Source organism: Pezoporus occidentalis, unplaced genomic scaffold (assembly GCF_034315485.1).
Source record: "Pezoporus occidentalis ecotype Australia unplaced genomic scaffold, CSIRO_AGI_Poc_V1 ctg414, whole genome shotgun sequence".
Lineage (NCBI taxonomy): Eukaryota > Metazoa > Chordata > Aves > Psittaciformes > Psittacidae > Pezoporus > Pezoporus occidentalis.
The window spans coordinates 22,707-50,505 of NW_026915741.1; the positions used below are offsets into that span (position 1 = coordinate 22,707).

Genomic DNA, 27,799 nt, shown 5'->3' on the forward strand with positions numbered 1-27,799 from the left:
CCGAACCCAGACAGGAGGCAGGAGAGGGCACAGCTCGGGGGGTTTACTGGGGGGATTTACAGCAGAGATGGGCTGGATTCCCCCCCGAGCCCCCAGCCCCAGGCAGGGGGAAGCCGGTGGTGGGTGCTGCAGGTGCCCGCACCAAGAAGGGGGGTGCCGGGGCTTGGCCAAGGACGGGTCCCGCCAGCCCCGGTTGTCCAGGCACTGGTTCCTGTCCTCAGAGCGTGCTGCTGCCTCTCAGTCCAACACCTCTCACGAACTGCTCGAGAAGGCCCCCGATGGCCCCCGAGGGGCTGGGGGGCACGGCCTTGAGGCCGATGGTGCGACTGTAGCTGGCCAGGAAGGAGGAACGCACTTCTTCCAGCCGGGACTCGCGGTCGCTCGCTGACACCAGCCTAGGAGAGAGAAGGGGAAGGTCAGCAAGGCCAGCATCCCTCTCCCCATCCCAGCTCTCACTCCCAGTGTGGGGCAGAAGGCTGGCAGCAGGGCCGGGGCTCTGTCCACAGCATCAGCAGGGCTGTGGTGCTCAGCTGCTAATGGTGGCCAAGGCAGCACCAGCTCCAAAATGCTCCACTAACTAGAGCAGTTGCCTTCATGACTTATCCAACAAAACCCAATGCCCTCCCATGGAGCCTCTCAGTCCCAAGCTCCTGCTCTCCCCTTGGTCTCCTCCTTCACCACCCCCCCCAGTTTCTCCCATCACCCCCACAGTGCTTCGAGGCCATGGTTCATACAGAAAGTGCTGTCTTCCCCACACTGATGTCAGCCCCTGCGCCAGCTCCCTCCCCTCCTCACTCAACACTGTTGAGTGAGCCTGGCCACATGTGCTATGTCTGGACAATCACTTCCAACCTATTTGTGGCCATCCCTCACGTCCACTGGCCCCAGCACAGCCAGCAGTGGGGAAGGGGTGATGAGAGGAGGCAGAGAAGGTGACAAAAGCCCCAAGGAGGGCTCCAGCTGTTGAAAGAGGAGAGCTGAGCGGTGTTTCACATCTGCTCTCTGCAAACAGGAGGGCTGTGTGCAGAGTAGGGCATGGCTTCCCCCAGGACCTGCTCTCCTCTCCAGCTCATCCATGCATCTGCCTGTGGGCAGGGGGATGAGAGCAGAGGAAAAGAGATTATTTCAGCCAAGGGAGCAGGCAAAAAGCAAGACCAGGGTTCAGAGGCGGCCGTTCCAAACACTCCGGTCCTTGCTGCAGCGATGTACCGGTGGTTCCCAGGGAGAACAAGCCATTCCTCAAAGGTCACTCCAAGGGCACAGCGCGAACCTTCCCCATCAAATATTCTCTTTAATCTCTCCAGCGCCTGGGCTGGCTATAAATTGGCACAGCTCATTTGAATGGAAGTGTTAACCACCCACAGCCAACAGCTTCGGTCCGGAAACAGCAGCAAGAGGATCTGGTGGGAGGGCTATAAACAGCAAGCGGTGCCGAGGCAGCCAACCAGGCCGCTGTTTACAGTGTCTGATAATAAAGAGAAGACAGAGGGCAAAGGGAAAAAAAAAAATAGAGGCAACACATCTAAACACATTAAAAAGATGCTTTTTTGGCAACCTAATTAGGACGTGGAACTCACAAACCTGCCAGCAGTAAAAATAAGCTGCAGGGAAGCAGGACTTGTTTGTATCCGAGTGCAGTGATCTTAAATGTCACAGGCAGAGGTAAGCGAGGGCGTGCAGCCGCTGGGTCCCGTGGTTTCTGGCTCTCGCACCTCTTTCCAGGGCAGGTTTAGTATTTAGGTTTTTAGGTTTCTTTCCTAGAGTGAGACGCTCTGAGGTCAAGGAGCCTGGCACTGCCTGCCACCAAGCCCTGCAGGCTGGGTGCATTGGGCTTGGAGCAGTTCAACCAGGGAGGCAGGTCCCGCTTCCCTGCCAAACTCTGCCCTGCTACACTTCCTACCCGCTCGTCTGCAGCTTGGGGTGCAGGATGAGAGGAGGCTGTCAAAGCCCCAGCACAAAGTAAGCCCTGACAAGCCCCACACAAGCACAAGAAGTAGGCTGTGACAAGCGTACCTTCGTGGAGCTGCTGCCAGCTGAGATGTAAAGTGGGAACTTAAATGGAATTTAATTTTCCAAAACCCTCATACTGTGCTGGGCTGTGAAAAACTGGGATAAAGCCTGGAGCCACAATGGGCTCCTGAGCAAACAGAGCTGATGCAGAGCTGAGAGAGAGGAGGCCCTGGGTTAAGCTCAGCACAACGCCCCTGGGAACATCCCATCCCTTCCACACAGCGCCTGGTCCAGCACCCACTGAGTGGTGCCCACAGCACCCCACAGCTCTAGTGAGGAGCTGAACAGGGCAGATCACTTGCAGCACTGCTGCTTTTCCCCTCCCTTTGAAGCTGGCTGTCCCAAGCACCACATGTGCCCCTGGTCTCAGCACAGGCAGATTCAGAGCTCAACTTCCATTCGTGTTTCTCTGCCCAATTCCCTATTCTGACGTTAGATCCAGCTCCAAGAGCAGCAACAACTCACTGGTGATCAGCAGCCACTGAGCACTGCCAGAACCAGGACACAGTAAAGCAGTCACTGATTCAGATGCCCATCCTTCTCCAAACAACTGCAGGAGCAGCTCAGTGTATCCTCACGAAAGCAGGAGACCAAATCCCAGCCAGGTTATGTCCACATCTCTTGTGACATTTTCCTCTGCCAATTCATGGGTCTTGTATCTTCACCATAACTTGGGGGCAGCTGCTCAGTAAGAAGGCAGTTAGCCTGTCACAGCAGATGTTGGTTTTCACATCACTTGCCCTCTGCCTCCAAAGCATGTACTTGGATCTCAGTAAGGGACTGCCAGGTCTGTCAGCACAGCTCTTGCCCAGCTAACAAGCAGCAGCTCCTCATCTGCCATTTCAGTTTCTTGATTGAGAGTCTGCAGCCTGAAGGCACAAGCCAAGGTTCTCCTCTAACAGCAATTAAAGCACATCTCCTGTCTTTCAAGCTTCCACAGAGGTGGCTTTCTATCTGGGGAAGAACACTGGCCCCCCAGCCATTTTACACGGCAGGATGCAGGGTTTCTGCTGCTCTGCACTGGCCACATGCAGCCCCTGCAAATGATGCTGTGCAGTCAGCCAAAACTGGGGCTACAGAAGAAAAGCCCCTCTCTTATTGCAGCAAGGATCTGACCCCAGCGGGGAGATGGAGATGAGCAAGATCCAAAAGCAAGGAAATCTGGGTTAGCAGTCCTGTCCTGACATGCATGCATTCTCAAATGCACTCAATCACGCCCAAATTCAGCATCTTCAGGGAAGAAAGAAAAGCCTCTTCCTCCTACAGAAAGCAAAGTGCCCCCCAATCATTAGGCAGAGAAAACACCGGTTTCTTCCCAGTTCAGCATAAGCCAAGAGTGCTCAGCGATGGAATTTGTGATGGAAAGCATCAAGGCAGGGAAGACAGGACAGTTTGTTAACTGTCTTCTTCAAAAGTGCCAGGGTGATCAAGTTCCAGCGCTCGCAGTCAGCCGAGAGAGCGCCCCGAGGAGAGAGATGCTGCGTTTGAGACACTTACAGGCAAGTGCTCGGGAACTCATCCGGGAAGCTGCAAGGGAGAGAGGCGTCCGCGCTCAGGATTGCCTGCTCCCGAATACTGCCGCACCCTGTCACCATCTGCCAGCTCCCAAAGTCCATGGAAACGGAAGATCCGGGCAGAGAGTGGTCCCCCGATCTGCGGCAGAGAGAGAGGGACACGGCGCCGTCAGTCAGGTCAGCAGCCGCAGCCCTTACCCAGTGCTGCTGCCAGCCCGGCTGCCAGCCAGCAGCGCTGACACCCGGCACCAGGGTGCAACATGCAGCTCTGGCTGGGCCCCTGGCCAGGCCTGTCCTTTGAAAGCCAAGGGAGAGCCAAGCTGGCTCCAGAGCAGCGGGAGCGCACCGGGAGCTGGACAGGACAGAGGCAGCGGGAAGCAGATGGCCATGCAGACTGTGAAACCCGTTAGTGAGATGCAACAGCGTGTCCTGCCCCGAATCCCTCGCAGATGGGGACGTCGTGCTCTACAAGGGGCATCCCCCTGTGGCTTGTTGTAGCTGTTAGCACATCCCAGAGCAGCGGCGAGGCCTGATGGAGAGTCAAGGTTCTGCTTGGTTAGTGCTGAAAAAGACTTATTGATGCTTGGTCCATTAGAAAACAGCTCACTCTGGAGGAACTAACACCAGATCTGAACAGAGCCAGTCACTGCTCAAGATGTCCCCAAGGCACCACCCCAGCATCTGCGGATCTTTTCAGTCCTGTGTTAGAAGAATGGACTGCCCCAGAAATGAGGTGGCAAAACATCTTTAGGATAGGAAAAACAGCCAAGGGGGGGATAACTGTTTGACGCATGCAGCCTCCCACCACGAAAGCAGGAAGCATGAAATCCTGTAACTGAATCTGAGGAGTCCCTCCAAGTCAAAAGAGGGCACAATCACTTGTGACAACCCAGAGCTCCTGGCTTCTGGGGAACAAGCAATTACCGAGCCCCGCTGCAGAGCAGAGTGTACATAGCTGGAAGCACAGCCTGTGGCAGACCTACTCAATTACACACTCCCGAGATCTTCTGGATAATTTATCTGAGATCTGCTGGGCAGGGAGCAGTGCTCCAGCTCCAGCTCTGCTGGGCCAGGTACTTGCACGCTGTCTTCGCAGCCAAGAATAGCAGTGGCGCACTGCAGCTGCTCCCCAAGGGACCAGGAGAGCAGCTACACAGTCAGGATCTCCCACAGCAAGAAGGGCCTCGGTGAGACTGGAAGGGGGATGCACAGCAGGAGGCCTATTTGCCATCTCGGTCTAATTCCAGGCCTGCCCTTTAACTGGTCTGATCAATACAGCTGAGTTTGAGAAGTCTGAAAATGGTCCTGAGCTCCTTGTCTGTCAGCTTCCCATCGCAGGGCTGATGCTCCTGCAGCTGCAGTTCCAGGCCTGTCTGGAAGTTCAGGCTCTGGAAGGGCATCACAGCAGCAAATAGGAAGAGCAGAGCTTCACCTGCCCTGCACAGCTCCTGTCCTCTGGCTGCTGGATGAACAGAGGGGTGAGGTTCAGAGCACTGGCTCAAGCCCTTCATGCAAAAAGCCATTTTTCCTGCAGCATAAAATGCCGCAGCAAGACCGAGGGTGTTTCCCTGAAAGCAGAACTGCAGCAGATACTGTCAGAAAGACCTTTTGGAGATCTGTCAGGGATAACCTGCCTTTGGGGGCAGGAATTCGTAAGGGAAAGGGAGCAGCTGCTCAGTGACATCTACCCCTCTCCCTGCCTTTGGAAGAGAAAGCCAAGGAACTCAGTGTGAAGGAGGAGAGCAGGCAGTGCTTGGGCTCAGAGCACAGTGCCATCCTGGAAGCACAGTGGGAAGAGTGCAGGAAGCCAGGGAGAAGCACAGAGGAACACTGCCTCAGTGCAGAAGGAAGAGGAGGATGTCACCTCCCTGACAGTGCAGCGCAGCCAGAAAGGAGAACCAGGAGTGTAAGAATATGAGCTAAAGCAGTAAAGAAGGCGATAGGCAACAGGCTCAGGCTGAAAGGAGCCAGGGACATGATTCTGTCAGAAAAGTAATGGTTGCTGAGCAGAGGAGAGGTTTGGGGCCAGGTTTTGAGGAGGGTTAAGTGGATGGCAGAGGAGGGCTTGGGCTACAGCAGGATCTCCAGCATCTCCCTCTGACAGAGGCAGTACCAGGAGCCTGCCTGGGAGACTGTGTCCACATGGCAAGCAAAGACATGATCCATGGCCCCAGTAAAAATGTGCCTCTGCCCAGTATCATCAACCACACTGGTCAGATAAGTCTGTGCTAAAGAAGGTGAACAGAAAACAGTTTCCTACTTTGGCCTCAGCTTCCAGCTCCTGGTCACCTTCCATGGTTGTCAGCGAAGATTAGATGGATCTTACACCCCCTTCTTGGAAGTGGATCAAGTCATCTCTTGAATCCTTTCTTGGACAGGCTGATAAAAGCATCGTGTACCTCCTGCAAGGCTGGCCCTCAGTGGCTCTGGAGCTCTCTAAACAACCCTTGCTGGGGTCCCCAGCCCTGTCAAGGCTCTGCAAACTTAGTCAACTTACATCTAACCTGATAGCACTGGAGTGCAAGAGCTCAAGGCAGCCAACTCTGTGCCTCACCTCCAGGCAGCAGAATAAACACCAGCCAATTCATTGAATAAACTGACTGACTCTGCAGTAAGTCCAGGTGATGTCTCCTGGCTCAGATATCTGAGCCAAACCAGAGGAGCTAAGGCTCTGGCACACTTTCCCCTCTATCCAGAAAGCACCTTCAACAGCCTTGAGAGACAGCAGGGCCAAGGCTGGGTGAGCCAGGCAGAGAAGGCAAGGCATGGGAAAGGCATGGGAAAGCTGGTGTCTGCACTGCAAGGGCAGCAGACCTTCTTAAACACTGAGCCAGGCTTGAGCCCAAGACCAGATCTCTATGGTGACTCCATCCCACTTCAATCCAGGCAACGCCAGAGGTGAAAGTCTTCCCGTTGTTTCTATCCCTCAAGGCTCCCTCTAAAGTTTTGCTGCAAAGGCCCAAAAAGGGCTTCAGTGAAGCCCCCAGAGCAAGCTGGGGCTGCTCAGACACCAGCATCAGTCCCCAAGCCTGTAAGAACAACATGTCTGCAACACACTGCAGCCACGGAAGGACTCCAGGGCCAGGCCAGCAGCCAGATGACCATGGCAAAGCTGACATGGTTAGAGGAGATGAGATACAGCAAGTCTTCAAGTCACTGGCTCTGCCACAGACATCCAATGGCAGACAGAAAAAGAATGAAAGTGAGCTTCACACACCCACCTCTTCAGGTCCACGAGTGGGAAGAAACTCCCTCAAAAGTGCAAGATTAACAAAATTAGACTAGCAAAACAGAGATGAGCTGCAAGCTGTTCCTTCACACAAGGAAGGACCTCTAGCAGGCCATAAACTGGCAACTCCTAGCCTGGAATAGTTCCTTTTAATTAGGTCAGTGCTTCCCATGCAACATGCTGCATAGAAAAGAGTATTTCAGAGCACACGGACACTCGCCTACCAGAGGAGAGCCAATACTGGGGGCAGAGCAGCACTCAGGGATCCTTCCTTTTCCTAATCCATAACTGAGAGGAGTGCCAAGTGCCAACAGCTACGCTCTCATCCTGCCCTGCGCTGCCCCCGCTCACCTGCCACATTTCCACACACCTCGGACTATTTGGGAAGCAGCTCACTTGCCAGCATATGCTCTGTGCCTCCAAACCGAAGTAGGTACCACAAGCACAGGCAGACCTGGAGTTAAGGGCAGAGCTTCCTACCTTTGCGTGGGAAGTGTTGGCAAGGAGGACTTGGCAGAGAGCTGTACCGAGAGCCCTGGCTGAATCCCAGGCAGCTATCTACAGGCTGCTGTACCAGCCTGAGCAGCCAGTCCTCCGTGAGCACATCCATTTCTCATTGCAGCGCAGTCATGTGCCAGCCAGCAAGCCTGTTTTGTCATGCAGGAATTCCAGAAAGCATTCCTGTAAACAATCCCTGTCCTGCTGCGGCTGCCATCCCAAGTGATCTTACCACGGGTACAGCTTTCCATGCCAGGTGGCTGTAAGGAGAGAGGCACAGTGGGCATGCAGACTTATCACTGTCAACACAACACCCAGAGCCAAGGGACAGCAGCTTCTCTGCCCTCTGTGCTCAGTGTGCTCCCTCCAGACCCTCAGCTGAGCCATCTGCAGCCCTTTAAGTAAGGGAGTTCTCTGTGGCTGTTGACCAAAGCAGATCTCGACTCTTCACATCACTGCGCTCTGTGTTTTGTTTAATTAACTTAGCAAAAGCACATTCAACCAAAGATTATCCAGCTGCTAATCCACATTAGTGCTATGGACAGACAGGCCAAATCCCTGACACGGATACAGGGATTTTCTGCAGTGTCATGGGACACTTAGACTATTAGTGTCAACTGCAAACACAGAACATGGTCTGCAAGCTGCTACCCACTCGCAATCCAATGCACGCTATCCGCCATTCTCAGAGCTCTCTGTTTGCAGAACAAGGAGCACAAATAATCTATGCAGGATCTTCATGCATGTTTACCCTCAGCAGATGTGACCTTACCATCGTGTTGGGATAAGCTAAAAAAACTGCTAGGAATTTGCCTTTGTAATGCTTTGTCTAACAAGAACCATCCTGGGATTTATGGGTATCCAGGACCTCGGGATCAGAGCAGGACTTTGGCTGGTGAGGTGATGGTAGCAGCAGGCTGCTGACATGGCCCAGTCAGGAGAGGGGCTTGGCTTCCTTTGGGACACCCCAGCTCCCCTCTGGCCTCTGCTCATCCCTCTGCTGGTTTTCCTTCCCAATCCCTCTGGATCATCCCTGCGTGCCAGCAGTCGGACTGAGCTGTTCATGTGAACTACCTGGAGGGTGCCTGCTGGCATTTTACAAGCAACCATTCTTCTCCAACTGCTGCTGCAGTGGTTTAAGTGTTTTGTTGCTATGGTCACACAACCAGAAGATTAGGAAGTCAAGTACAGTAGTTTCTTCATCTTGAGAGCCTTGGATGTTAACCTGTCAGCAGCACTGTGGAGATAAAGGTATTTTTGGCATCCTGATCTCTGTGCTCCAGCCTTTCCATCCTACTGCCACTATTTCTCAGGGGGTGAAGGGACAGAATTAACTCTTCCTTCCATCACAGATGCATTCTTTCTCCTTGCAGAAATGGACTCATCCTTTCCTTTAGGATGGAAAATGGTGGCTGAAGGTACTGTGATATCCATCAGCTGTGTGGAACTCACCAGACAAATTCAGACTAACATTGTCTTAGCAGGGAGACTAAAGCCAAGTGGAGTGACATAACCCCTCTCTCTGGAGAAAACACACCATGTTCAGACCCCAAAATGTGCAAGTCATGTCAGTGTCTTCCTTTAGCTATCAACTGTTAGCAGAGAGACAGGCAGGGCACAGCCTGACTGATCTGGCAATGGACTAGGAGGCAAAGGAGCACGAAGGTGCCAGAAGACTGGGTCTGAAAGAGAAGCTCAGTTCACCTTGACAATTCCTTCCACTCCCTACAGGGTCTCTAGATTTATTCCCTCCAGCCTGCACATGGAACAGGGCAAACCCAGGTGACACCAGAGATGGAGAGCGTACAGGGGTGCAGTCCTCACCCAGCACAAGAGCAGCAGGGTAACCACCTTTATGTGCTGCTCATTTCACCCCTTTGGCTTCACAACTGATCCCCTTCTCCCGTCCCCTTGGTTCCAGGCTGCACAAGGGGTTTGTTCCCCTTATTGTCCCCTACTGCCCCATCATGTACTTTGTTCTAGCCTAGCTATGTTAACAAATTTAACAAGGATTTAGAGTGGACTGGTGCAACCTTGCTGTGCTGAAGGGATTTAAAGGCTTTATACCATGGTAGAAGCTATAATAAAGGTCAGCAAAAGGTTTATAGTGGAATTCACAGAATGTTTCTCTTACACTGACAGAATACTGCAACTCCTTCTCAGGAATAGTTATTTGGCATAAAGAAAAACCACCCCCAGGAGCTCTGGCCTGGATAAAACAAGCTTCCCCACCATGCCTGCCTGCTGCTTCAAGCCCTGGGGGTGCCAGTTCTGACACCTGACACCAATGGGCAGTAATCATGCAAAAGCTGACAAGCACCTCAGCCAGAGGAACATAATTGTTGCCTTTACCAACCCTGAGCCCCTGCAACACAAATCCCAGGGATTGGTGCTCAGCCCTTTCCTGTGCTGCTCCTCTGCCTACGCTGTTTCTCCTCTTTGCTCTCACAGAGCAGAGTCAGGCTGCAGCATCATGAACATTGCTGCAAGCTCACTGCCAGCCCTGCTCTGAACATCCTGTCAGGTCTTGGGAATGGCATGAGACCACACACAGGAATCGTGGCACTACCACCATAAACAAAAGCAGCCCCAAGACAAGCTGGTTTCTTTTCTTGAGAGAGAGCATTCTCTTCTTGGGAGATTTGTTTTTTCTTACAGACAATACAGAAGCAGGCCCCAGCAACAACTGAACACCATCCTATTGATCTCTTTTCCTGGGAGAACAGTTGGCATCACACATGAAACCTGCCAGACTGATTTCTTTGCTGGAATCAAGAGCCTTGGTAAGAAAATGTTATAAATTTGATAGACTCACAGGACGCTTTGTGTTGGAAGGGACCTTAAAGCTCATCCAGTTCCAACCCCCTGCCACGGGCAGGGACACCTTCCACTAGAGCAGCATTTTCTACGCTTCACTTGTTTGTCATTTGGTTTTCCATGTGTACTAAAATTTGGCTGGTGGCTGTTTCTGAAGGGAATCGCTAGAAAAAGACTCACTGGAAAACCTGCAGAGACTACACAAGCTTTTGATGCTGTTAACAGCAACCTCTTATCTAAGAGCCTCTTTATCCCCTGTCGGCCTACACACATGGTGTTTGCTCCACAGGCTCTGTTCTTTCTTCCCTCGCCTAGCTCTCTGCTCCACTCTGCCCTACTGCAGCATCAGACTCCAGAAGGGTGCCAGAATATCCTTTGTTATGGCATGAGATTAGGCTCAGGTCCAGGGTCCCCATTCCCTGGCTGCCCAGCAGGAACACACAGCCTTCCGGGCGGAATCCTTTGCACTGGCACAGCGCTCCCAGCTTGCTCCCAGCAGATTCCACCTCTGCTTGCCAGCAGCACCCAGAGGGTATTTCCAACCTGCAGAGTCAGGAAGGTCAGCAGGTGGAAAGGGGGACAGGACAGATGCAGAGTGAGGTCTGCTCTGTTTGAAAGGCTTCCTCTCCCACGCAACACAGCCATTTCAAGCCTCTGTGGACACATCTGACAGAGCAAGTGAGCTCCAAGCATGCGGGACGCAGAGATGCCAGAGCTCATGGAGTTCAGGCAAGCACTGAAGACAGGCAGAGCAGACACCTAGCTGTTATTGGCACAGTTCCTCACTCCTCTAAATAGGCTGAGGCAGGAATTGCTGTGTTTAATGGCCAGCATTTCATACAGTGCCAGGTTAGAGAGGAAAAGGCCTCCTGATGCCCATTTGTAGATACAAACACAAGTGCTCCAGGGTTCTCAGAGCCACACAACTGCTGCCCTGCACTCTCTTCAGCAGACACTGATTTTGCTGAGGGATGCTCTACTCCATCCCAGCTCACCTGGATCTGGGCACTTCCAGTGGGCTGCTTCCAATCCTCAGGAAGTTATCAGAATGGGTTGATGAGGAGGAGCTGGAGGACTTGACTTCGACCATCCCTGCGGAAGGCAGCCTATCTTCAGACTGCTGTGCCCTGCTCCAGAGCACAGCTTGTGGTGATGATGCACAGCTCTTTCTCCTGCAGGATAGAGGACTTAGATGAGAACAGTGGCTTTCCCATGCACTCCACCACAGCCTGGCTTTTACCCCAGCAGCTACAAGCTCTTGTTCATACTGAACCTGCCCTCCTCCCTCCCAGGGAACCACGAGTAACCACTCAGTGAGGGGGTACACTGAGCTCAACCCATCTTAGCCCATTCTTTTATAGATGCCCATCCACGTGACCTGGAAATCAGCGACAGGAGAATACACCAGCCCACACACATACAGCGATGGCTTTGTTTAGTCTAGCTGCAAAAACGCCTCAAGCAAGGGGCCTCCCAGCAGGAAAAGACCATTTCAATCTGCTCTGACTCTACAGAATGTATCAGCCCAGGAGCTCAGCCCAGGTGGGTGTTTCGCACGTACTGATGAAGGTGACAGGGACACAACACCAGTAGTATTTTCCCTTGTGGTGATTCCCTGCAGGGGAAGGTGACCACACTTCTGACCATGTGCTCAGAGCTGACAGTCACTCCAGTTGTAGACACATTTCAGTCCTCTCCCTGTCTGTGTTTACAGCCCCAGATTGCTCTGGCTTCTTTTCTAGCCAGCATGTTCATTCTCAGGTGTGATTCACTGTCCATTGCTGCATTAAGCTGCTCTTCCTGGAATGTGGATGGGCATCTTAGCTTTGAGATAGCAAGCACTGTCAGCAAGTGTAGCTAAAGACAGGCTCATTGTACAGTGGAAAGCATGATATCCTCTCTTCACTTCTTGAAGTGTGTCCACCCTCAAACATCACACCACAGCCTCTCTCAAGCATTATTCATCTCATGTTATCATAGCTGCCAACATAGCTGCACAGCCTGCAGAAACAGGCTTGTACAGCTAAAAACCAAATGCCTCTCCCTGCAAAGAGACCTTGAGGCCACTCTGCTTTCAGGGCAGCACAATGAAGCGCGTCCCCTCCTCTCCCTACTCACACTATGCACCCAGCTTGTGGCAAGATCTATCTGTTCTCTGGACTACAACAGCCTGCAGCAAGACCCATGCTAAGCACTCACAATGGTCCTTTCCCCAAGCTCATGCCCATAGCACTGGCCTAAACCATCCCTGTGGCAGCAGCAACTAATGCCAACACAGTCTGATGTCCCCAACAGGAAAGAAAGCAAACCAGAGTCAGAAAACACATCACAAAATCAAGCCCTGATACACCTAAGTGCATCGGATCTATTCCAGCACGCTCTGGTCACTTCACATCTTGGGAAAATCATGAGTACTCTGTGCTGCAGGATCTAGCCTGCATGTCCTGAGCACTCAGAGGTGTGTTCAGTTTACCATCCTGCAGCCAAGCAAGTGGAAAGCTGTTCTCTACTTGCTGCAGTCACTTTGCTGTGGCCTGATACGCTCTGTGTGTTCAAGAGGACACTGCTGCCCACTTGGCAAATGCAGTATAGGACTCTCCATCTCCATTTTGTGAGCCTCCAGGAAGAGTCTCTCTTCCCCTCTTCAGCAGTTTATAAATTGACTCACAATGTGCTTTAGAAAGGCTGCTGCCACTGGCATGGCTGCAGGCTCAGTCCCGGAGGAATTCCATCTGCCTCCAGCACAACCCAGTTTTAATTTAAAATAATTGCAATATAAAACAGTGCCTTCACATGTGCTGAGGGAGAGGAGAGAAAAATTAAACTGAGAGGGGCAACCCTGCAGCAAGGCTCTGAATCCCCAAACAGCACCTGAAACTCCACAAGCAAAGCACAACGCCTATCCCAGAGCAGCAGTGCCCAGACACCTTCCCCAGTCCCCACTTCCACACAGCCATCTGCATTCCCAGCAGAGTCCTATATGATCCCCTATCAAGAGGGAGCACTGAGAATTCCATGTTCTCCACCAGAAGTATCTCTAAGCAGCACTAAAGGCTTTCAGCTCACACCTTGTGCTGGTAGAGGGGCTAAAGCTTAGAGGGGATTCTTGGCCACCCAGCCCACCTACCACTAACTGCAGATACTCCCCTCTATAACCTCTTCCACAAACTGAGCTTTATTTTAGGGCAGCAAAACTGACTCCACTTTTCCCTGGGGAGGCTGCTGCCAAATGTGATTTTTCTGGTAGTTTGGAACCAACTTTTAGAAGTAATGAAATCCTTTCTGAAGGAGGTTTAACAGTGAAACAACGAAAAGGAAACAAAGATGCTTTACTTTTATCAGGGGACACACTTCAGGAGCATCCCTACAGGAGCTCGACAGTCTTTAACATGGGTTGGTCTCCAGTTTTTGGTGCAGAAGCTTTGCAGCACAAGTTGCAGCAAAACCTCTGACAAACTCCTCCCTCCACTGTAAGGAACCCAAGCCACAGAGAAGCAGACCCAGAGGGCGAGGGACTTCAGAAGTATCTTTTCTACTGTGCTCAGAGCCTGCTCCTGTTGTTATCCATCGAGTGGGTATCTCCTCACCATGCTGCTTGAGCCTGTGCTCCTGCTGGCATCAGCTCCACTGCTTCATAGGTGAAGCTCCCGGCTGCTCCAGGAGAACTTTCCATCCCCAGGGAGAAGTCACTGCTCAGACTCGTGGTGCTGCCTCGGTCTCTCTGCTCTAGAGAAAACAAAACAGAGGGACCTGAAGGCCACCTAGGTCTCACTTCCTCTCCCCCTCCAAGCAACACAATTCCCACACGCTCTGGGGCTGCGCTGGTGCGAGGTCCCAAGGGAAGCATACCCATGTGTGGTCACCTTGATGCTGGGAACCCAAGCCCCCAAGCGATCACCCATTACCAGCACCCACGGGTGCTGAAGCTTGGCAGCAGCACTCACTGAGCATGCAGATCTCTTCCAGGGTGAAGCCAGGTGGCAAACTCTTCCTTCTGGGGAACGAAAGACACAGTTACCTCGGGCACACTTCAGGCCACAGCCACATCCCTGCAGCACACAGCGGATGAGAGCAGAGGGGAGTTAGCTGTGCATGGGCAGAGGGGAGGGGATGGGGCTGCTGTGCAGTATCCCACTGTCCCAACCCTGTGCTTTGAGAGGGTGGCAACAGGCTGTGGGCAGACACGTGCGTATTCAGAGCCCCCTGGGTGGGCTTTGGTTCTTTCTGCCCCTCCTGACATCAGAAGGGATTTAATGTTAAAGAACCAGCCAGCCCGCTCCTCCCAGCAGTGCCTGGTGGAGCTTTCTGCAGCCTGCTTGAGCCAGAGCACAGAGCTCTGGCGTCATCCATGCTACAGCAGCCATGGGCAGTCATTAAGCAGAGAGCACGTTTGAGCATGGACAGTTTTTGAGAGCACAACACGGCCCCTCACAAGCCTCTGCCCCATTTTGCAGCCTTCAGAGTGCAGAATAAATTAAGGAAAAGTGGGCCAGGACACCAGGGCTTCCATCTCCCCAAAGGGACGGCACTAACAAGCTCCCTGGCTCTGCAGCCCATGCAGCAGCAGGCACAAGCTCCTTACCTCTGCGACTTCACAGCAGAGAACTCCTCAGAGGTGATGTGCTTCAGAAAATTGAAGCAGAAAAAGAAAATCTGAGCAAAGGGAGAGAGAAGAGCGGTTCAGGAATGAACCCGAGGCTCCATCAGCCTCTTATCTCGGTGGGGAGCTGCTGGCAGGCGGGAGATAACAAGAAATCTGCAGCTATCAGCCTCCCATGCGCCATGGCTGCCACCATCCCTTCCTGGACCTCCTCTTACACATTAAGCTGACCCTCTCTCTGCTCCCTGCCACGGCGAGGCCCAGAAGGGAAGGCGTAAAACGTGTCCTCAGCAACGCCTTGCACACATGCTGCAAGCACACAGCAGCTACTTGTGCCATCAGTGCAGAACAGCAAAGAGATGACCCCAGGAGCTGCCTGGACACCCAGGTAAGCAGCAAACCCAGCAGGACCCTTCTCCTCCTGCAGTGGCTTGCAGGGAGTGCTAGAGGCAGCCATGCACCTCCTCTCCTGTTGCAGCTACCGACTCTGCCCTCGGCCATGCAGGCACCAGAGCAGAGCTGCCACACTCGAGTCAGCAGAGCTCTGGGAAAGCAATGGATGGGAGGAATGACACTAATACAGAGGTGCCGGACCACTGAAAGACGGAAAATAGGCCAAGGTCCTGGCTCTGCTGTTCAGAGGCAGGGGATTTCCTACTGAGGTGGGAGTCTGAGGAGCAGGAGGTTAGCTACAGGGTTAGACATGCTTTCCACCTCCGGATCTCTACCCAAAAACGATGCTGCAACTATAGTCACAGCAATCATCTTTTGCTGTTTAACAGTGAAAGATATGAAGAGAATTAGTTCCACTAATCTTAACTGCCTCCCAACCCCATCTGTGCACCCACAGATACACCCTAAACACACACACTGGAACCAGCACAAGCAGCTGTGGAGACACGCAAGCCACACGCAGCTGCAGCACCCAGGCAGGAGGGCTGATGCTCAGGACAAGCACACAGGATGAGACAGCTTTATTTCCAGGAGTCACAGGCCTTAAGCATCCCTTCTCACTGCTGAGCTGAAGAGCACAGTCCTACCTACCCCAGGACCTGAACTCTAATGGCACAGCACAACTGGCAGGGCTGACACCCATCAACCCAACTGCAGCCCAAGAGAAAAGCATTCCCTCACCTTATACATCAGGCAGTGATGGGGCAAGACTGCTACCTCCTACGTTTCCAGCAGCTGAATAACCTTTCAGCAGCCCAGCCAAAGCACTGGTATGACCAGAAGCAGCAGTGAATGCTGCTCCTGTAAACAAGTATCCTGAGAATAGAAAGCAGTGCTCCAGAGCACTCACCTCTTCTCCTTTACTGAGTCGATCGACTAACATGTGCCTGGAAAGAGAGCAAAAGAAGCTCAGTCACATGCTGGAAGCCAGAATGAGCAGAAGAGCACAAAGCTCTCAAGAACAGCCCCATGCCTGAGCCTCCAGGTGAAAAACAGCATCGTCCCCTCTTGTCACAGCTCACTGGGAGCTGCCCCAACATCCACCTTTAGTTGTGAGTAAACACGAATCCCCTGATGGCTTCTTCCCTGCTGTGCAGGGATGTATGCCCATAGCAGGGGGCTGGAACTAGATGTTAAGGTCCTTCCCAACCCAAACCATTCTATGACCTATGTATATGCAAGTAAAACTTAGTGTGCCTACCCAAAGAGAAACCAGTCATAGGCCACTGTTAGGTAGAGAATCTCAGATGGCTCCAGGGATGCGTGGATCAGCCCATCCTGCAAAGCAAATGAGAACAGCCTTCAGGCTGCAGCCCTAGGGGCTGGGACTTGGGAATTCATCATCTACTGGAAACTGTCATGGTGATCCAAGATGCCCAGCTTGCTCCACCTGCCTGTGATAGTGCTCTGATGGCAGGGCAGAGCAGGTTGGGCTCCATATCAAAGCCAATCCACACCCCCTCTGAAGCCAACACAGTCAAAAGAAACATTAACTGCTCCACAGTCACCCACCCTCCAAGCAATCACCCCCAGAAGCAGAGCAGGTCAGCTAGGTACTCACAGCCCATAAGGAGAGGCGCAGCAAGGAGATGAAGAGAGGAGTTCGATCCCAGCCGGATATACAGTGCACCAGGAGCCCGCTGTCATCTGCTCCAGGCAGGGGAAGGAAGGAGAAGGACAAAAACCCCATGTTGCAACAAAAGCAATGACAAATGGCAAATGCATAAGGACAAGCTGCCCTCTGCCCCCCTGCCCAGGCTCAAGAGCAGAGCTCATCCACCAAACCAGAACATTCTGTCTTGAATCCGGCAGCCCGCAAGCAGCTCAGGGTGTCCTGGGCTGTCAGCAGCCCCAGCTGATGTGCTGTCCTGGTCCTGACAGCTGCTCAGGACATGAAGTCACTAGGTATGAACATCACTCTGCTACGCAGAACATGCACCTACCCAGCTGCAACCCTCTATCAGAACCTATTCCCTCATCCCATAGAAACCTGCTCCAACTGAATGCTTTTTCAGCCTCACCAACCAACCAACCCACACTGAGCAGAGGCACACACACACTCCTGTGACCTCCAGAAAACCCAGTATGTCCCAGAACAACTGCTGCAGGAGTCTGTAGCTGGCTTCATCTGTCCAACAGTGCTAGGTACAAATTCACAGCGCCCAGAGGGAATGGGATGCCAGCATAGGGCAATACACACCTTTCAAAGAGCTGGGTGTGATGACAGAGGATGGAAAGGGCTCATAAATAGGCACCTAATGAGACCCTGGACTGGGGGGACAAAACAAGTGTCCAGCAAAATACGAGCAAGAGTTAAGAAGCAGAGGAACAAATGTTTCCTTTTTTCAGTTTTAAAGCAGTAAAACATTAGCTCATATTTCCAGCTATCTCTCCATCCCTGAGAGGACATGGCTTTCCCTCCAACAGGGGAGCTGGAGCCCTGAGATACTAGGAATCACCCTGTTCTGAAGGGAGAGAAGTGAAGATGTCTATAAAGTGTCTCTTCTATATTGGGAATTGATCCACAGTGGCACTAATATGATGATATTAGAACAGTGGATGATGAGCTGTTCCTCCAGAGACAGCAACTACCCCAGTTCAGACTGCTGGGAGCAAGGAGTTTGCCTTACCATCACTATTGATGATGGAGATCAGCAGCTTCAGGTAGTTCTGTGTCTGTTGTACAAGATCCCAGCTCTGCAGGAAGAGAAATGTTGATGATAAAGGTCTGCCCACAGTAAAAGGCTGCTGTGCAGTTCAGAGCCTTTCTACATCACAAATACAGCCTGAAACTTGCGCTTGGCAACATCTCTGCCTAGAGAAGCACCTCAACAAGGGGTGACAGATCATCTATCCTTTGGCAGCATGTTCCAACAGATCATCCTCAGAAACAACACACAAGACTCCTCCTTATCTGAAGGTCTGATTTCAGACTGCAGACATTGCTTCCTGTGCAGCTTTTCTTCCCCAGACTGAAGAGCTCTTTAGAATTAGTATTTTCTCCCTGCAAATGTACTTCTACATTAATCAAGTCAACCCTCCATCACCTCTGTGATTAGCTGGAGCCTGAGAACTTCAGCTTCCAGTGAAGCACCTTCTCCATCCTGAGATCATTTCTGCATCTGCATTTATTAGGCCCTCCTCAATTTTTAATATCCTTTGTAAAACACTGGCTGCTCAGGATTCTAGTGAACAAGTTTCTAGCCATAAACAAGCTGTGCTCCCATCAGTTCTGCTTCAACACTGCAAGCTGCTTGTGCATGATTCTGCTTTATTTAAATCATTGATTGATGAACACTGGCCCAACATGGGGAGCTCTGCTCATGGGGTGCTTCCAGACAGAGAGCACAGGAGTGTGACATGCTCCAGCACAACCAATCAGCACCAAACCTGGAGGGGCTGGTGGGTCCACTGATGTGTGAAATGGAGCACAGTCATCAGCAGTAGAAGGTGATGCTCCCTGCTAGAACAGAGGTAAACCTTGAAGCCTGGGCAAACACAGGAGTTCAATTATCATTTGTGATGCTGTTGCAATAACAAGGAGACATGCTACAGGCAAATATGATTTTCTACTCCTCTCCCGAAGGACAGGAACCATGAAGAAGGTGCCAAGTCCCTTGGCTGCTGATCGCAGAAGGGAAGGCTGACCTCTCTCAAGATTCTCCACACTCAAGGAAGCATGTGCAGAGCTAAGACTGTGAACAAGTAACACTGCTTGCCATTTCCTGGCATGTTACTTGCTTTTGTTAGCAAGGGAACTCCCTAAGGGACTGCAAGCTTTACACAGCTACAGAACAAACTTGGACGTTACAGCCAGCTGCCTCAGGACACATCAAGCCTTTGGATAGAGGATTTCCACTGCCAATGTGAAGAGCCAAGTAAGCAGCCTCGCTCCCACTGGGATGGTATGAAGTGAGCCAGATTATGGCAACGGGAGCAAGTCAGGCTTCAAATCATTACTGATCCTTCCTGAATGGATTCATGAGCTCTCACAGAGATGGCTGCTTTGCTCACCTGGTACTCACTCCAGTCAATGTTCAGAGACTGGGTCAGAGAGACTGGGATACTTAACGGAGCATCTACATAATCCTGCAAAAAACAAACACAATCGGTCAGAGAAAAGCTCTGATCTGAAGGCAGTGAGTTCCAACAAAAACTATAACAATAAATGCCAACTGGTGCATCTGAAAGAAAACATCTCAGCAAAGCATCTTTGGATGCAGAAAAATGAAGTGGTAAGAATTAACTCATAGCCTCTTAGAAGGGCTAGTGGAGAAGAGGAGCTTTTCTGTGCTCCCAATGGTGGAAGTCAGTGATAAGGCATGTTAGTTCCTGAATTCCTCTAGGGCTGCTCCACTCAACCATCTCCCTCAGCAGAAAACAGAATATGAAGACAGAAATAACAGAGGCTATCAGTAAGATCTCAAATCCAAACCCAGGAGCGACCCATGCCCTGCATGAGAGCTCAAGCAGCACTGCAGGATAACAATTCAGTTATTTTACATACAGATTTTACAATTAGCAATTCAGTACATTCACTGCTTTGTTTGTCCTGATGGCTTCCTCCTTGTGATCAGGAGTAAGCACCTCCTGTATGAAGACAGGCTGAGAAAGTTGGGGCTGTTCAGCCTGGAGAAGAGAAGTCTGCGTGGAGACCTCATAGCAGCCTTCCAGTATCTGAAGGGGGCCTATAGGGATGCTGGGGAGGGACTCTTCATTAGGGACTGGAGTGATAGGACAAGGGGTAACGGGTTCAAACTTAAACAGGGGAAGTTTAGATTGGATATAAGGAAGAAGTTCTTTACTGTGAGGGCGCTGAGGCACTGGAATGGGTTGCCCAGGGATGTTGTGAATGCTCCATCCCTGGCAGTGTTCAAGGCCAGGTTGGACAGAGCCTCGGGTGCCATGGTTTAGTGTGAGGTGTCCCTGCCCATGGCAGGGGGGCTGGAACTGGATGATCTTAAGGTCCTTTCCAACCCTAACGATTCTATGATTCTATGACATATAGACCTTGCTTAAAAACTCTGAGACGAGACCCCAGCCCAGTAACCCCCTCAGGTCTCCATTTTGTAACCTCCAGGTACCTGTTTCCAGTTAAATATGAGACCTTCAGCTGTATAATCCCGGTCTTTGTAGTCCTTAAAAAATTCACAGCCTGCAAGAAGAGGAGATAATGAACAGTTCAGCTGACTGAGATCTACCCACTGAAGTGCCCTGTGGGACTGGAAGTGCTGGCAGCCCCGGGCTCCAAAGCACCAAACTAATCAAAACTGCTGCCTGCGGGAAGAGAAGAGCAGTAATCATCAGTGAGTGCAGCACAGCCTCCCAGCAGCACAACCCCGAGCACTCAGCAGTGAACACACTCACACAGCAAAGGGCAAACTCCAAACTCACAGCTAATGGGGAGTCTGAGGGACTGGTTTCCTTCTTTCCCAAACAAGAGGTTTCACCAAGGAGCTGCACTTTCCAGGGCCAAGGGCTTTTGCACAGATCTAAAGGCATCAGCCTGACATGCTGAGTGAGAAGGAGCCAGCAAAAGGAGGTGTTGGCAGAGCCCTGGGGAAAGGCAGCTTTCACAGGGCATCTGCTGCAGGCAACAAGAAAAGCTCTGCCAGAGGCTGCTGTGATTTCTCTCACATTCCCTCTTTCAAACACACAAACTGCCCTATCTGAAGGAAGCAGGTACATAACCACTTCCAAGGCTTCCTCCAAGCCCTCTGCCCCTGAAGCTTGTCCTTTGGCTCTGCTCTTTTCAAGCAACTATTTGAAGTCTCTGCTGCAAACTGCAGTCACTTGTCACAGCTGAGCAGCACTGTTAGCACTGAGGCTGCCTGCAGGATACACAAACACCTCTCCCAATGTACTGTGTGTGCACCAGCAGTGCCAGAGTGCCCCTGACACTACCAAAACACCCGTGCTGAACACAGGCAATGATTCCTACCCTGCAAGTCACAAGTAACTCCAATGGTGGAAAAAAATCTGTACAAGGACAGGACTGGCCCCCAGAAACACAAGAGTCAGGCAGCAATCTGTCAGCTGAGATCTAACTCCAATTAAACAACAGCTTAAAGCAAAGAACAAGGGACTATGGCAGTAAGTATTGGCATCTACAAGTGCCAAACACCAGTCAAATGGAGAAGAGGGCTTTTCTGCACTGGAGAGCACCAAAGTTTCTACAGATAACCCACTCTGAGCCAAGTCTTTCACCCCAGACGGTCACAGAGGGACATGGGTTAGTGGTGGACTTTGCAGTGCTGAGTTAATGGTTGGCCTCGATGATCTTAAAGGTCCTTTCCAACCTAAAGGATTCTGTGATTCTGTGTCTGGACACTGACTCGGTCATCTAAAACAAGAGGATCTCTCTTCTTCCTCATCCTTTACAAACCCTACAAAAGGCCTGTGCATGCTGTCTCTCCCATGTTCTCAGTCTGGTGAGGAATATGCTGCCAACGTGCCATGGGCTACAGAAATCAGTATTTCTGTACACCTCAGCAACCTGCATGGCAAACTCGACAGAAATCCTCATGCAGCTTCTCTGAATTGTCACTGATTTCTGTATGAAAGGAAATACACCTTTAAATCAGTGTATTTCTCACCGTGAGGGTGCTGAGGCGCTGGCACAGGGTGCCCAGAGAAGCTGTGGCTGCCCCATCCCTGGCAGTGTTCAAGGCCAGGTTGGACACAGGGGCTTGGAGCAAGCTGCTCTAGTGGAAGGTGTCCCTGCCTGTGCCAGTGGTTTGGAACTGGATGGGTTTTAAGGTCCCTTCCAACCCAAATCATTCTACGGTTCTATGAAATAAAATGTATATTTAAGGGCAACAACCAGCAATCCAGGAAAAGTCTGGGTTTGGATCATCCACAACAGTTTTGCGGGTTTTGGTTTGGCTTTCTTCCTGTGTGTATGGAAGAAAGAGTCCTTTCCTGCAGACAGACCGCAGGCACAGCAATCTCACATCCAATCCTATCAACGAGCCTGACATCAGCAGGCAGGCAGCAATATTCAGCTCATCTTTAAGAGCACAGCAAGTGACCCAGCAGTGGTTGCTAGGCACAGGGACTAATATAGCCAGGGAGACAGACTGGAGTGGTCTGCATCAGATCTGTATATGGCAGGCTCAGGTTAACAGCTCTGCCTGGCACTGAGGACATCTCACAATGGTGCTCTGCAGCACCAGCACTAGAAAATAGTCTTAGGAATTGGGGTTTTATATAACACAGGGCAAGATACATGTTTTGCATCAAGTAGTTTGGAGCTGCAGGGGTTCCAAAGGCCGTATTAACCCCATCTCCACCTCTGGGACTCTTTCTCTGCACTCAAATTAACTGGAACTGCTGAGAAATTATTTTGTCACCTGAAAGAGTGCCTAATGCTGACTCACAGCAGCAGAGCAGCCAGATTACTGCACAGTTTAAAAGAGCTTTTCTCCAGAGGGACCATAGGAAATATTGAGCAAGCCACAGTCATTTCACCACACAGACACACAGACAGCTCCCAGTCCCCAGAAGCAGATTGTCACCTGTCCCTTGGGAGTCCCTCTGGACATCAGTCCTGTACCTGGATATGGGATGGAGAGAAGCGTGAAGTCAGCGTAACGTTGAGCTTTGTCCACCTTCTCAGAAGACGTCACACTGCATGGGACAAGAGGAGAACAGACATTTGTGAGTGCTTTTCACGGGAATACCAGCACCCAAAAAGCTACCTGTCACATCTCCCTGCACCGTGGCTTGACTCAGCAGCGAGCAGAAGTTACCCAACACATCCAAATAATGAGGTACAGCCCAAAACCACTAAAGCTTTCCTCCGAGAGAAATACCAGGAGAAGCATTTCCCCCTATTCCTATACACAAGCAGAGGGCTCCTTTACTCCACCCTTGCTGAAGGGGGGACTGTCACATTAGCACAAGCTCGACAGAGAAAAAAATGACTGCAGAAGGCAGATGACAGCAGCTATCTTGCCCATTGATACAGCTTTCTCTGGCCTAAAACCTCAGGGCTCTCTTTATAGCAGTCAATTATAGTGGATCCTGATGTGGGACTGCTCCCAGGATGCTGAGAGCATGCCCAATAGCAACTCCATGTAAGGGCTATGCTGCAGAAAAACAAATGAACCCACACTCACTTCAAGCCAAACTTCACCTTCTTGTTTTCCACCATCAGGTCACAGATGTAGCGCACAGACAGGTATCGAAGCAGCTTGATGTCGTGCCCTCTGACCTTGTCAAACAGCTGGGAGTCTGCATTCCTTCAGGACAGAACAAGGCAAAGCAAGATGAAGAGCCTGGAATTCAATGACTGATCGTGGTGAGTGGGATTCTTTGCACAACACTGCCACAAGTCCTTTCCTGAAGTGCTTCCAGCCATAAGCTGCACAGCAGGAGCCTTGTCCAACCCGTGAGGGGCTGAGCCAGCTTTGGTCCAAGCCATTGGAATGATCTCCCCAGGGAAGTGGTGGACTCCCTAGCTTTGTTAGGATTCATCTGGACAGGGTGCTGGGCCATTTAGTCCAGGTCATACTTTGCCTAGAAAGGTTGGATCAGATGGTCCTTGATGTCCCTTCCAACCTGGTATTCTAGGATTCAAACTCCCTTTTCCCCATTCCAGTGATGCATACAAACCTAAGTGCGGAATCCTCCTCTGAGATGTCTTCTGCATCTGCCCAAGCATCATCAGAACCTCCTGCAATGAAGCGTTAAGAACTGAAGCTTGTGTAAACCAACGTGATTCTCCATCTGACAAGACGTGTATGCCCGAAAAGGCCATGGTTTGGCACCCTCCCTCCACACATATGTGCTCTCAGTAGCTCCCCACGTTTGCTCTTCCCAAAAAGCCCATTTTCTAATGTAGCCCAGTCTTCCCTTGTCACTGCAAAGGACCTAGGTAGGTCAACCCATTATTGACAGCCAGGACACCCCAATAGCGCTACACAGTGCTTTGTTAATCCCAGCTACCCACACTACAGCTACCCAATACTCCCTGAAGAGCCTTCCCTACAGTCCAGTATATGTCACCACCAGGAAGATTTGATTCCAAATGATTAATCAAGCATCAGCAAGTTCCTATCCTTTCTTCTATTATTCTCACTTCCCATGTTTTTTGGAATCAGCACCCTGATTCTCTGGGCTGCCTTACTTGCCTACAGGCTTCCCATAACTCACTCTTCAGCCTCAAGTCCATGCTAGAGCTCTGCATTAGGAAGATCTTACACTTGTGTGTAGGTCACTGTCCCAGCACTGACAAGCCTGACCAGGCAGTGACAAACAGCTCCTCACTCACCTGAGAAGATATAGTTGTAGCCAGTGCGCCCATAGAGCTCTCCCCAACCAGCCAGTGTTGCTGATCTGCAAATATGCTGGAGGAAGATTTAGTTATTAATCACCCATGCTCCAGGAGTCTTTCCCTTCCAGGTCTCTGGCCTATTTGCTGTCATGTTACACAGAATTGGTTGGTACCTACAGCAATGACCTTCTCAGCAGCCTCCCCTGCAACCCTGGTCCAAATCAAACTCTCCAAATACATTAAACTCCCAAGTGCCTTTATCTGTAGCTGGTTTTTAAATCACATTTTCACTTCTAGTTCTCCAGTTCACTAATACAGCTAACTCCTGCCAAGTTAGCACGTTCTGTGTTCTGTTAATACCCTGCTTGAGTCTTATTTCCACATCCCTGTGGATAAGGTTATAGATGGTCCCAGCATGACTGCAGGCAGTAAAGGTCAGCAGGTCCAGCCCACAATGGCTTCAGTTAAGCTACATTAAAATGGTCACAGGTGTTTTGCTATTCATCCAGCGTTTCTAAATTGAACTAAAGAAAACTGAATGAAGCTATTTAAACTCTAAATGAGACTATTCCTACAGGGCTTCAATGCAGTTTAACTAATCCACATGAAAACGAATGTAATTTCACTTTCTTACAGCTCCCCTTGCAGACAAGCCCACACATTCATAAGAGCATTAATGCAATCTTGCCTCCCCAGGGAACACACAGGGAAACTTTTCTTTAGAGGGAAAAGTTATTCAAAGGGAGGTCACTGCTAGGAAGAGTCAGGGGTAGAAAGCAGCAATAGCTGTCCTTCCCCTCTCAAAGACCAAATACCTCTGGTCCTTCCCAAGGGACATGTGCACGGAGGAAATGTTAGCTCTATAGTGCAATGGTGGGGTAAAATAGCCTGAAGCCCCCCCCCAATGATTTATGCAGCCTAGACAGGCTACCTGCTACTACAGGCTGCCTGCTTGTACCTAAGGAAGGATTTTTACAGCCTTCAGAAAGGCAACAACCACCTGAAGATGCGGTTGCATAGGTCAAATGGGGAGAAAGGTCATTTTTGAAGCTAAGACAGGTGACCCATGAAGCTTTACCTTCCCCTTGTACAGGATGACTGGGCAGACAAATCGGCCTCTGCATCTTGCCATCTTACTCCGGTTGATGAGGTCCTGCAGCTTGCCAACCTGCACAGTGCTCTCAAACCTAGTGGACAGAGACTGGGTTCAGTACACAGAGCATCTCCTGTGATCCCCATCCCTTTCATAGACGAGCCACCTCTGAAGTTAGCAAGCAGGAAGGCACTTCTGTTAAGTATAGTTTTGCTTGAGAAGAGATTCCTTTGTGTGTAATTCCCAACTATTTTGAAACTTTGACAGATTCTGACATCCAGATTTGGCTGTGGGGTTATTTTTCTACATGTCTTTCTGTTTCCTTTGCAAACACAAATACAGAGGGGAAAAAAAGAACTTTAAGATGCTGCTACCAGAATAGCTCCATGGCACTGCTTCCAAGTCCAGAATACAGCATTCAGCAAAAAATCAAATGCTTGAGATATCAGCAATTGTAAGAGAAGCACCTCCCCAGGAGCTGAGACAAGACACCAGGTTTCACCTCTCAGCACACAACCCATGCGCCGCTCTTCTCAAGAACCATCACCAGCAAAGCTAGAGGTAAACATAGTAAATAAACATGGTTGTAAGGAGACCGCTGTAGTAAGGGGAAAGGCTGCTCTGAAGAGCAGGTGTGAGGCTCTTGGAGGGAGAAGTGCTTAAATGCAGCTCAGGTGGGAGGGAACTACTGAAAAAGGCTCAGAAACCAGAGCACTCCAACAGCAGGGTGAAGGAGCAGCGTTCAGGCTGCCTGGCACAAGGTGGAGAATGAGGTGGAAGGAATAACATGTACCTTAACTCTTCATTCTTTTGACTTTCAGGTGTTTGAGTGGGGAGGTACCTTCAGAAGTTTGTTTTCCAGAAGACACTGTGGGGCAACCTTATCTCTGTCTTAATTCCCTGCCCACCCTGCCCCTAAAAATCAGACCCCAAACATGAATTAATCTTTTTAAATGCAAGAGACATTTCCTATAAGAGCAAACAACTCTATTTTAGGCCTGAAGTTCATTGTCTCTGGGTAGCCAGGGCAACATTTGGAGTGCAGACACATCACAGTATGGTCAGGTCAAACCAAAGACATGGCCTGTGTCCGAGATCTGGACATTTTCATCATGCACAGCCACAGTAAAGAACTGAGCACATCCCTCTGTCTCCATCACCTGAAGCATCTGCCTGCTCCTTCTGGGGCGACATTAGAAGCCTCTAAGCGCAGCAAAGGAGCTCCTGGGTGTCAGAATTCACCATGCTACTTTCTCTGACTCCTTGTGAGCAGCATCTGACGAAGGAGCCAAAACCATGAATTAAATTCCTCCTGCTACCCCCTGCACCTGCCTGACTTCAGAGTCCTGTTAGAAACTCTGAGGAGGAAGCACCCCTTCTTGCTCCAGCTGCCCAGCCACAGAGGAAACGGGATCAAGAAACCAATCTGGGCTTAAAATACTCAATCGTTGCTGCTTCCCTGCCTGGCTTCAGAATAAGCTGCAGCAGCAGAGCTGATGGGGCACTGCAGAGTTCACATAGCTAAGACCTGCTCCCAGAAACCCTGGGGAGAGGTGAGAAGCACCCCGCACACTTCAAGAAGATCTTACCAACTGGTTAAGGACAATACCAAGATGAAAAGCAGGCAAAGACCTAGAAGGAGCGTCCCCTTCATTTGTGTTCTGTAACACAAAGAAGCACAGTCTTTGTTTTATCATTAGGCCATAAAGTACAATGATGAAATGAAACCCAGATTAGTCTAAAAACTATCAGCAGCTTTTACAGAGATTATCACCCAGAAATCAGGGGGAGAGGGCTGATGGAGGTCATGGTTTCCATGACTCCCTGGGACAGCAAATGGAGATGTGGAAAGAATCAGTAACTCAAGTGTAACTGCCAGGGCTGATTGCAAAACTCTGGAAGAAAAGAGGCCACTGAGTGCAAGTGTATTTTGAACACTCATTAGGGGAGTGAAGCATCCTTTCCTCCTGCAAGAACAAGAAAAGCAGAAGCATTCTGCTCCTCTTCCCTAAAAACACTCCCGGTCACCGTTACAGCTTCAGAGTTGAGTTTCCCTTTTTTTGCAGCAAGGGGGTTAACCTTTTCCAACCTGATCCAACCAGTAAGCAGGAATTATCTCACCTGACAATCAGCTGGGGCTGTTTTCTAAAGACCCCCCCCCTCGCACAGCACACAGCCCACGTGCCAGCAGTGTGGTTAACAGTTTGCCTTCCTCACGCAAAGCAGCTGGACACAGGAACGGAACTCAGTGACCACCATCCTTTTGAACGTGTTACTCTTGTCATGGACGCGGTTCAGGCAGCAAAAT

At 50.8% G+C, this 27,799-nt stretch overlaps 1 protein-coding gene across 2 annotated transcripts in view; it reads right to left on the reverse strand.

Annotated features, from left to right (window-relative positions):
* Positions 1-23: 23 nt before the first annotated feature.
* The window catches only part of MTMR14 (myotubularin related protein 14), a 28,834-nt gene continuing 1,058 nt past the window's right edge, over positions 24-27,799 (reverse strand). The window contains exons 3-19 of one of the 2 annotated variants that reach the window (XM_062634115.1): positions 25,477-25,585; positions 24,396-24,471; positions 23,738-23,798; positions 23,242-23,364; positions 22,677-22,750; positions 20,206-20,276; positions 19,136-19,210; positions 17,752-17,818; positions 16,683-16,768; positions 16,323-16,399; positions 15,972-16,008; positions 14,651-14,721; positions 14,013-14,062; positions 13,656-13,794; positions 11,064-11,240; positions 3,508-3,663; positions 24-395 (exon numbers count right to left, since the gene is read on the reverse strand). In XM_062634115.1, coding sequence (XP_062490099.1) covers positions 218-395; positions 3,508-3,663; positions 11,064-11,240; positions 13,656-13,794; positions 14,013-14,062; positions 14,651-14,721; positions 15,972-16,008; positions 16,323-16,399; positions 16,683-16,768; positions 17,752-17,818; positions 19,136-19,210; positions 20,206-20,276; positions 22,677-22,750; positions 23,242-23,364; positions 23,738-23,798; positions 24,396-24,471; positions 25,477-25,585 — 1,627 coding nt within the window. In that variant the 3' untranslated portion in view covers positions 24-217. The remainder of the gene's footprint in view (positions 396-3,507; positions 3,664-11,063; positions 11,241-13,655; positions 13,795-14,012; positions 14,063-14,650; positions 14,722-15,971; positions 16,009-16,322; positions 16,400-16,682; positions 16,769-17,751; positions 17,819-19,135; positions 19,211-20,205; positions 20,277-22,676; positions 22,751-23,241; positions 23,365-23,737; positions 23,799-24,395; positions 24,472-25,476; positions 25,586-27,799) is intronic. The other variant, XM_062634116.1, reaches the window with a different exon arrangement.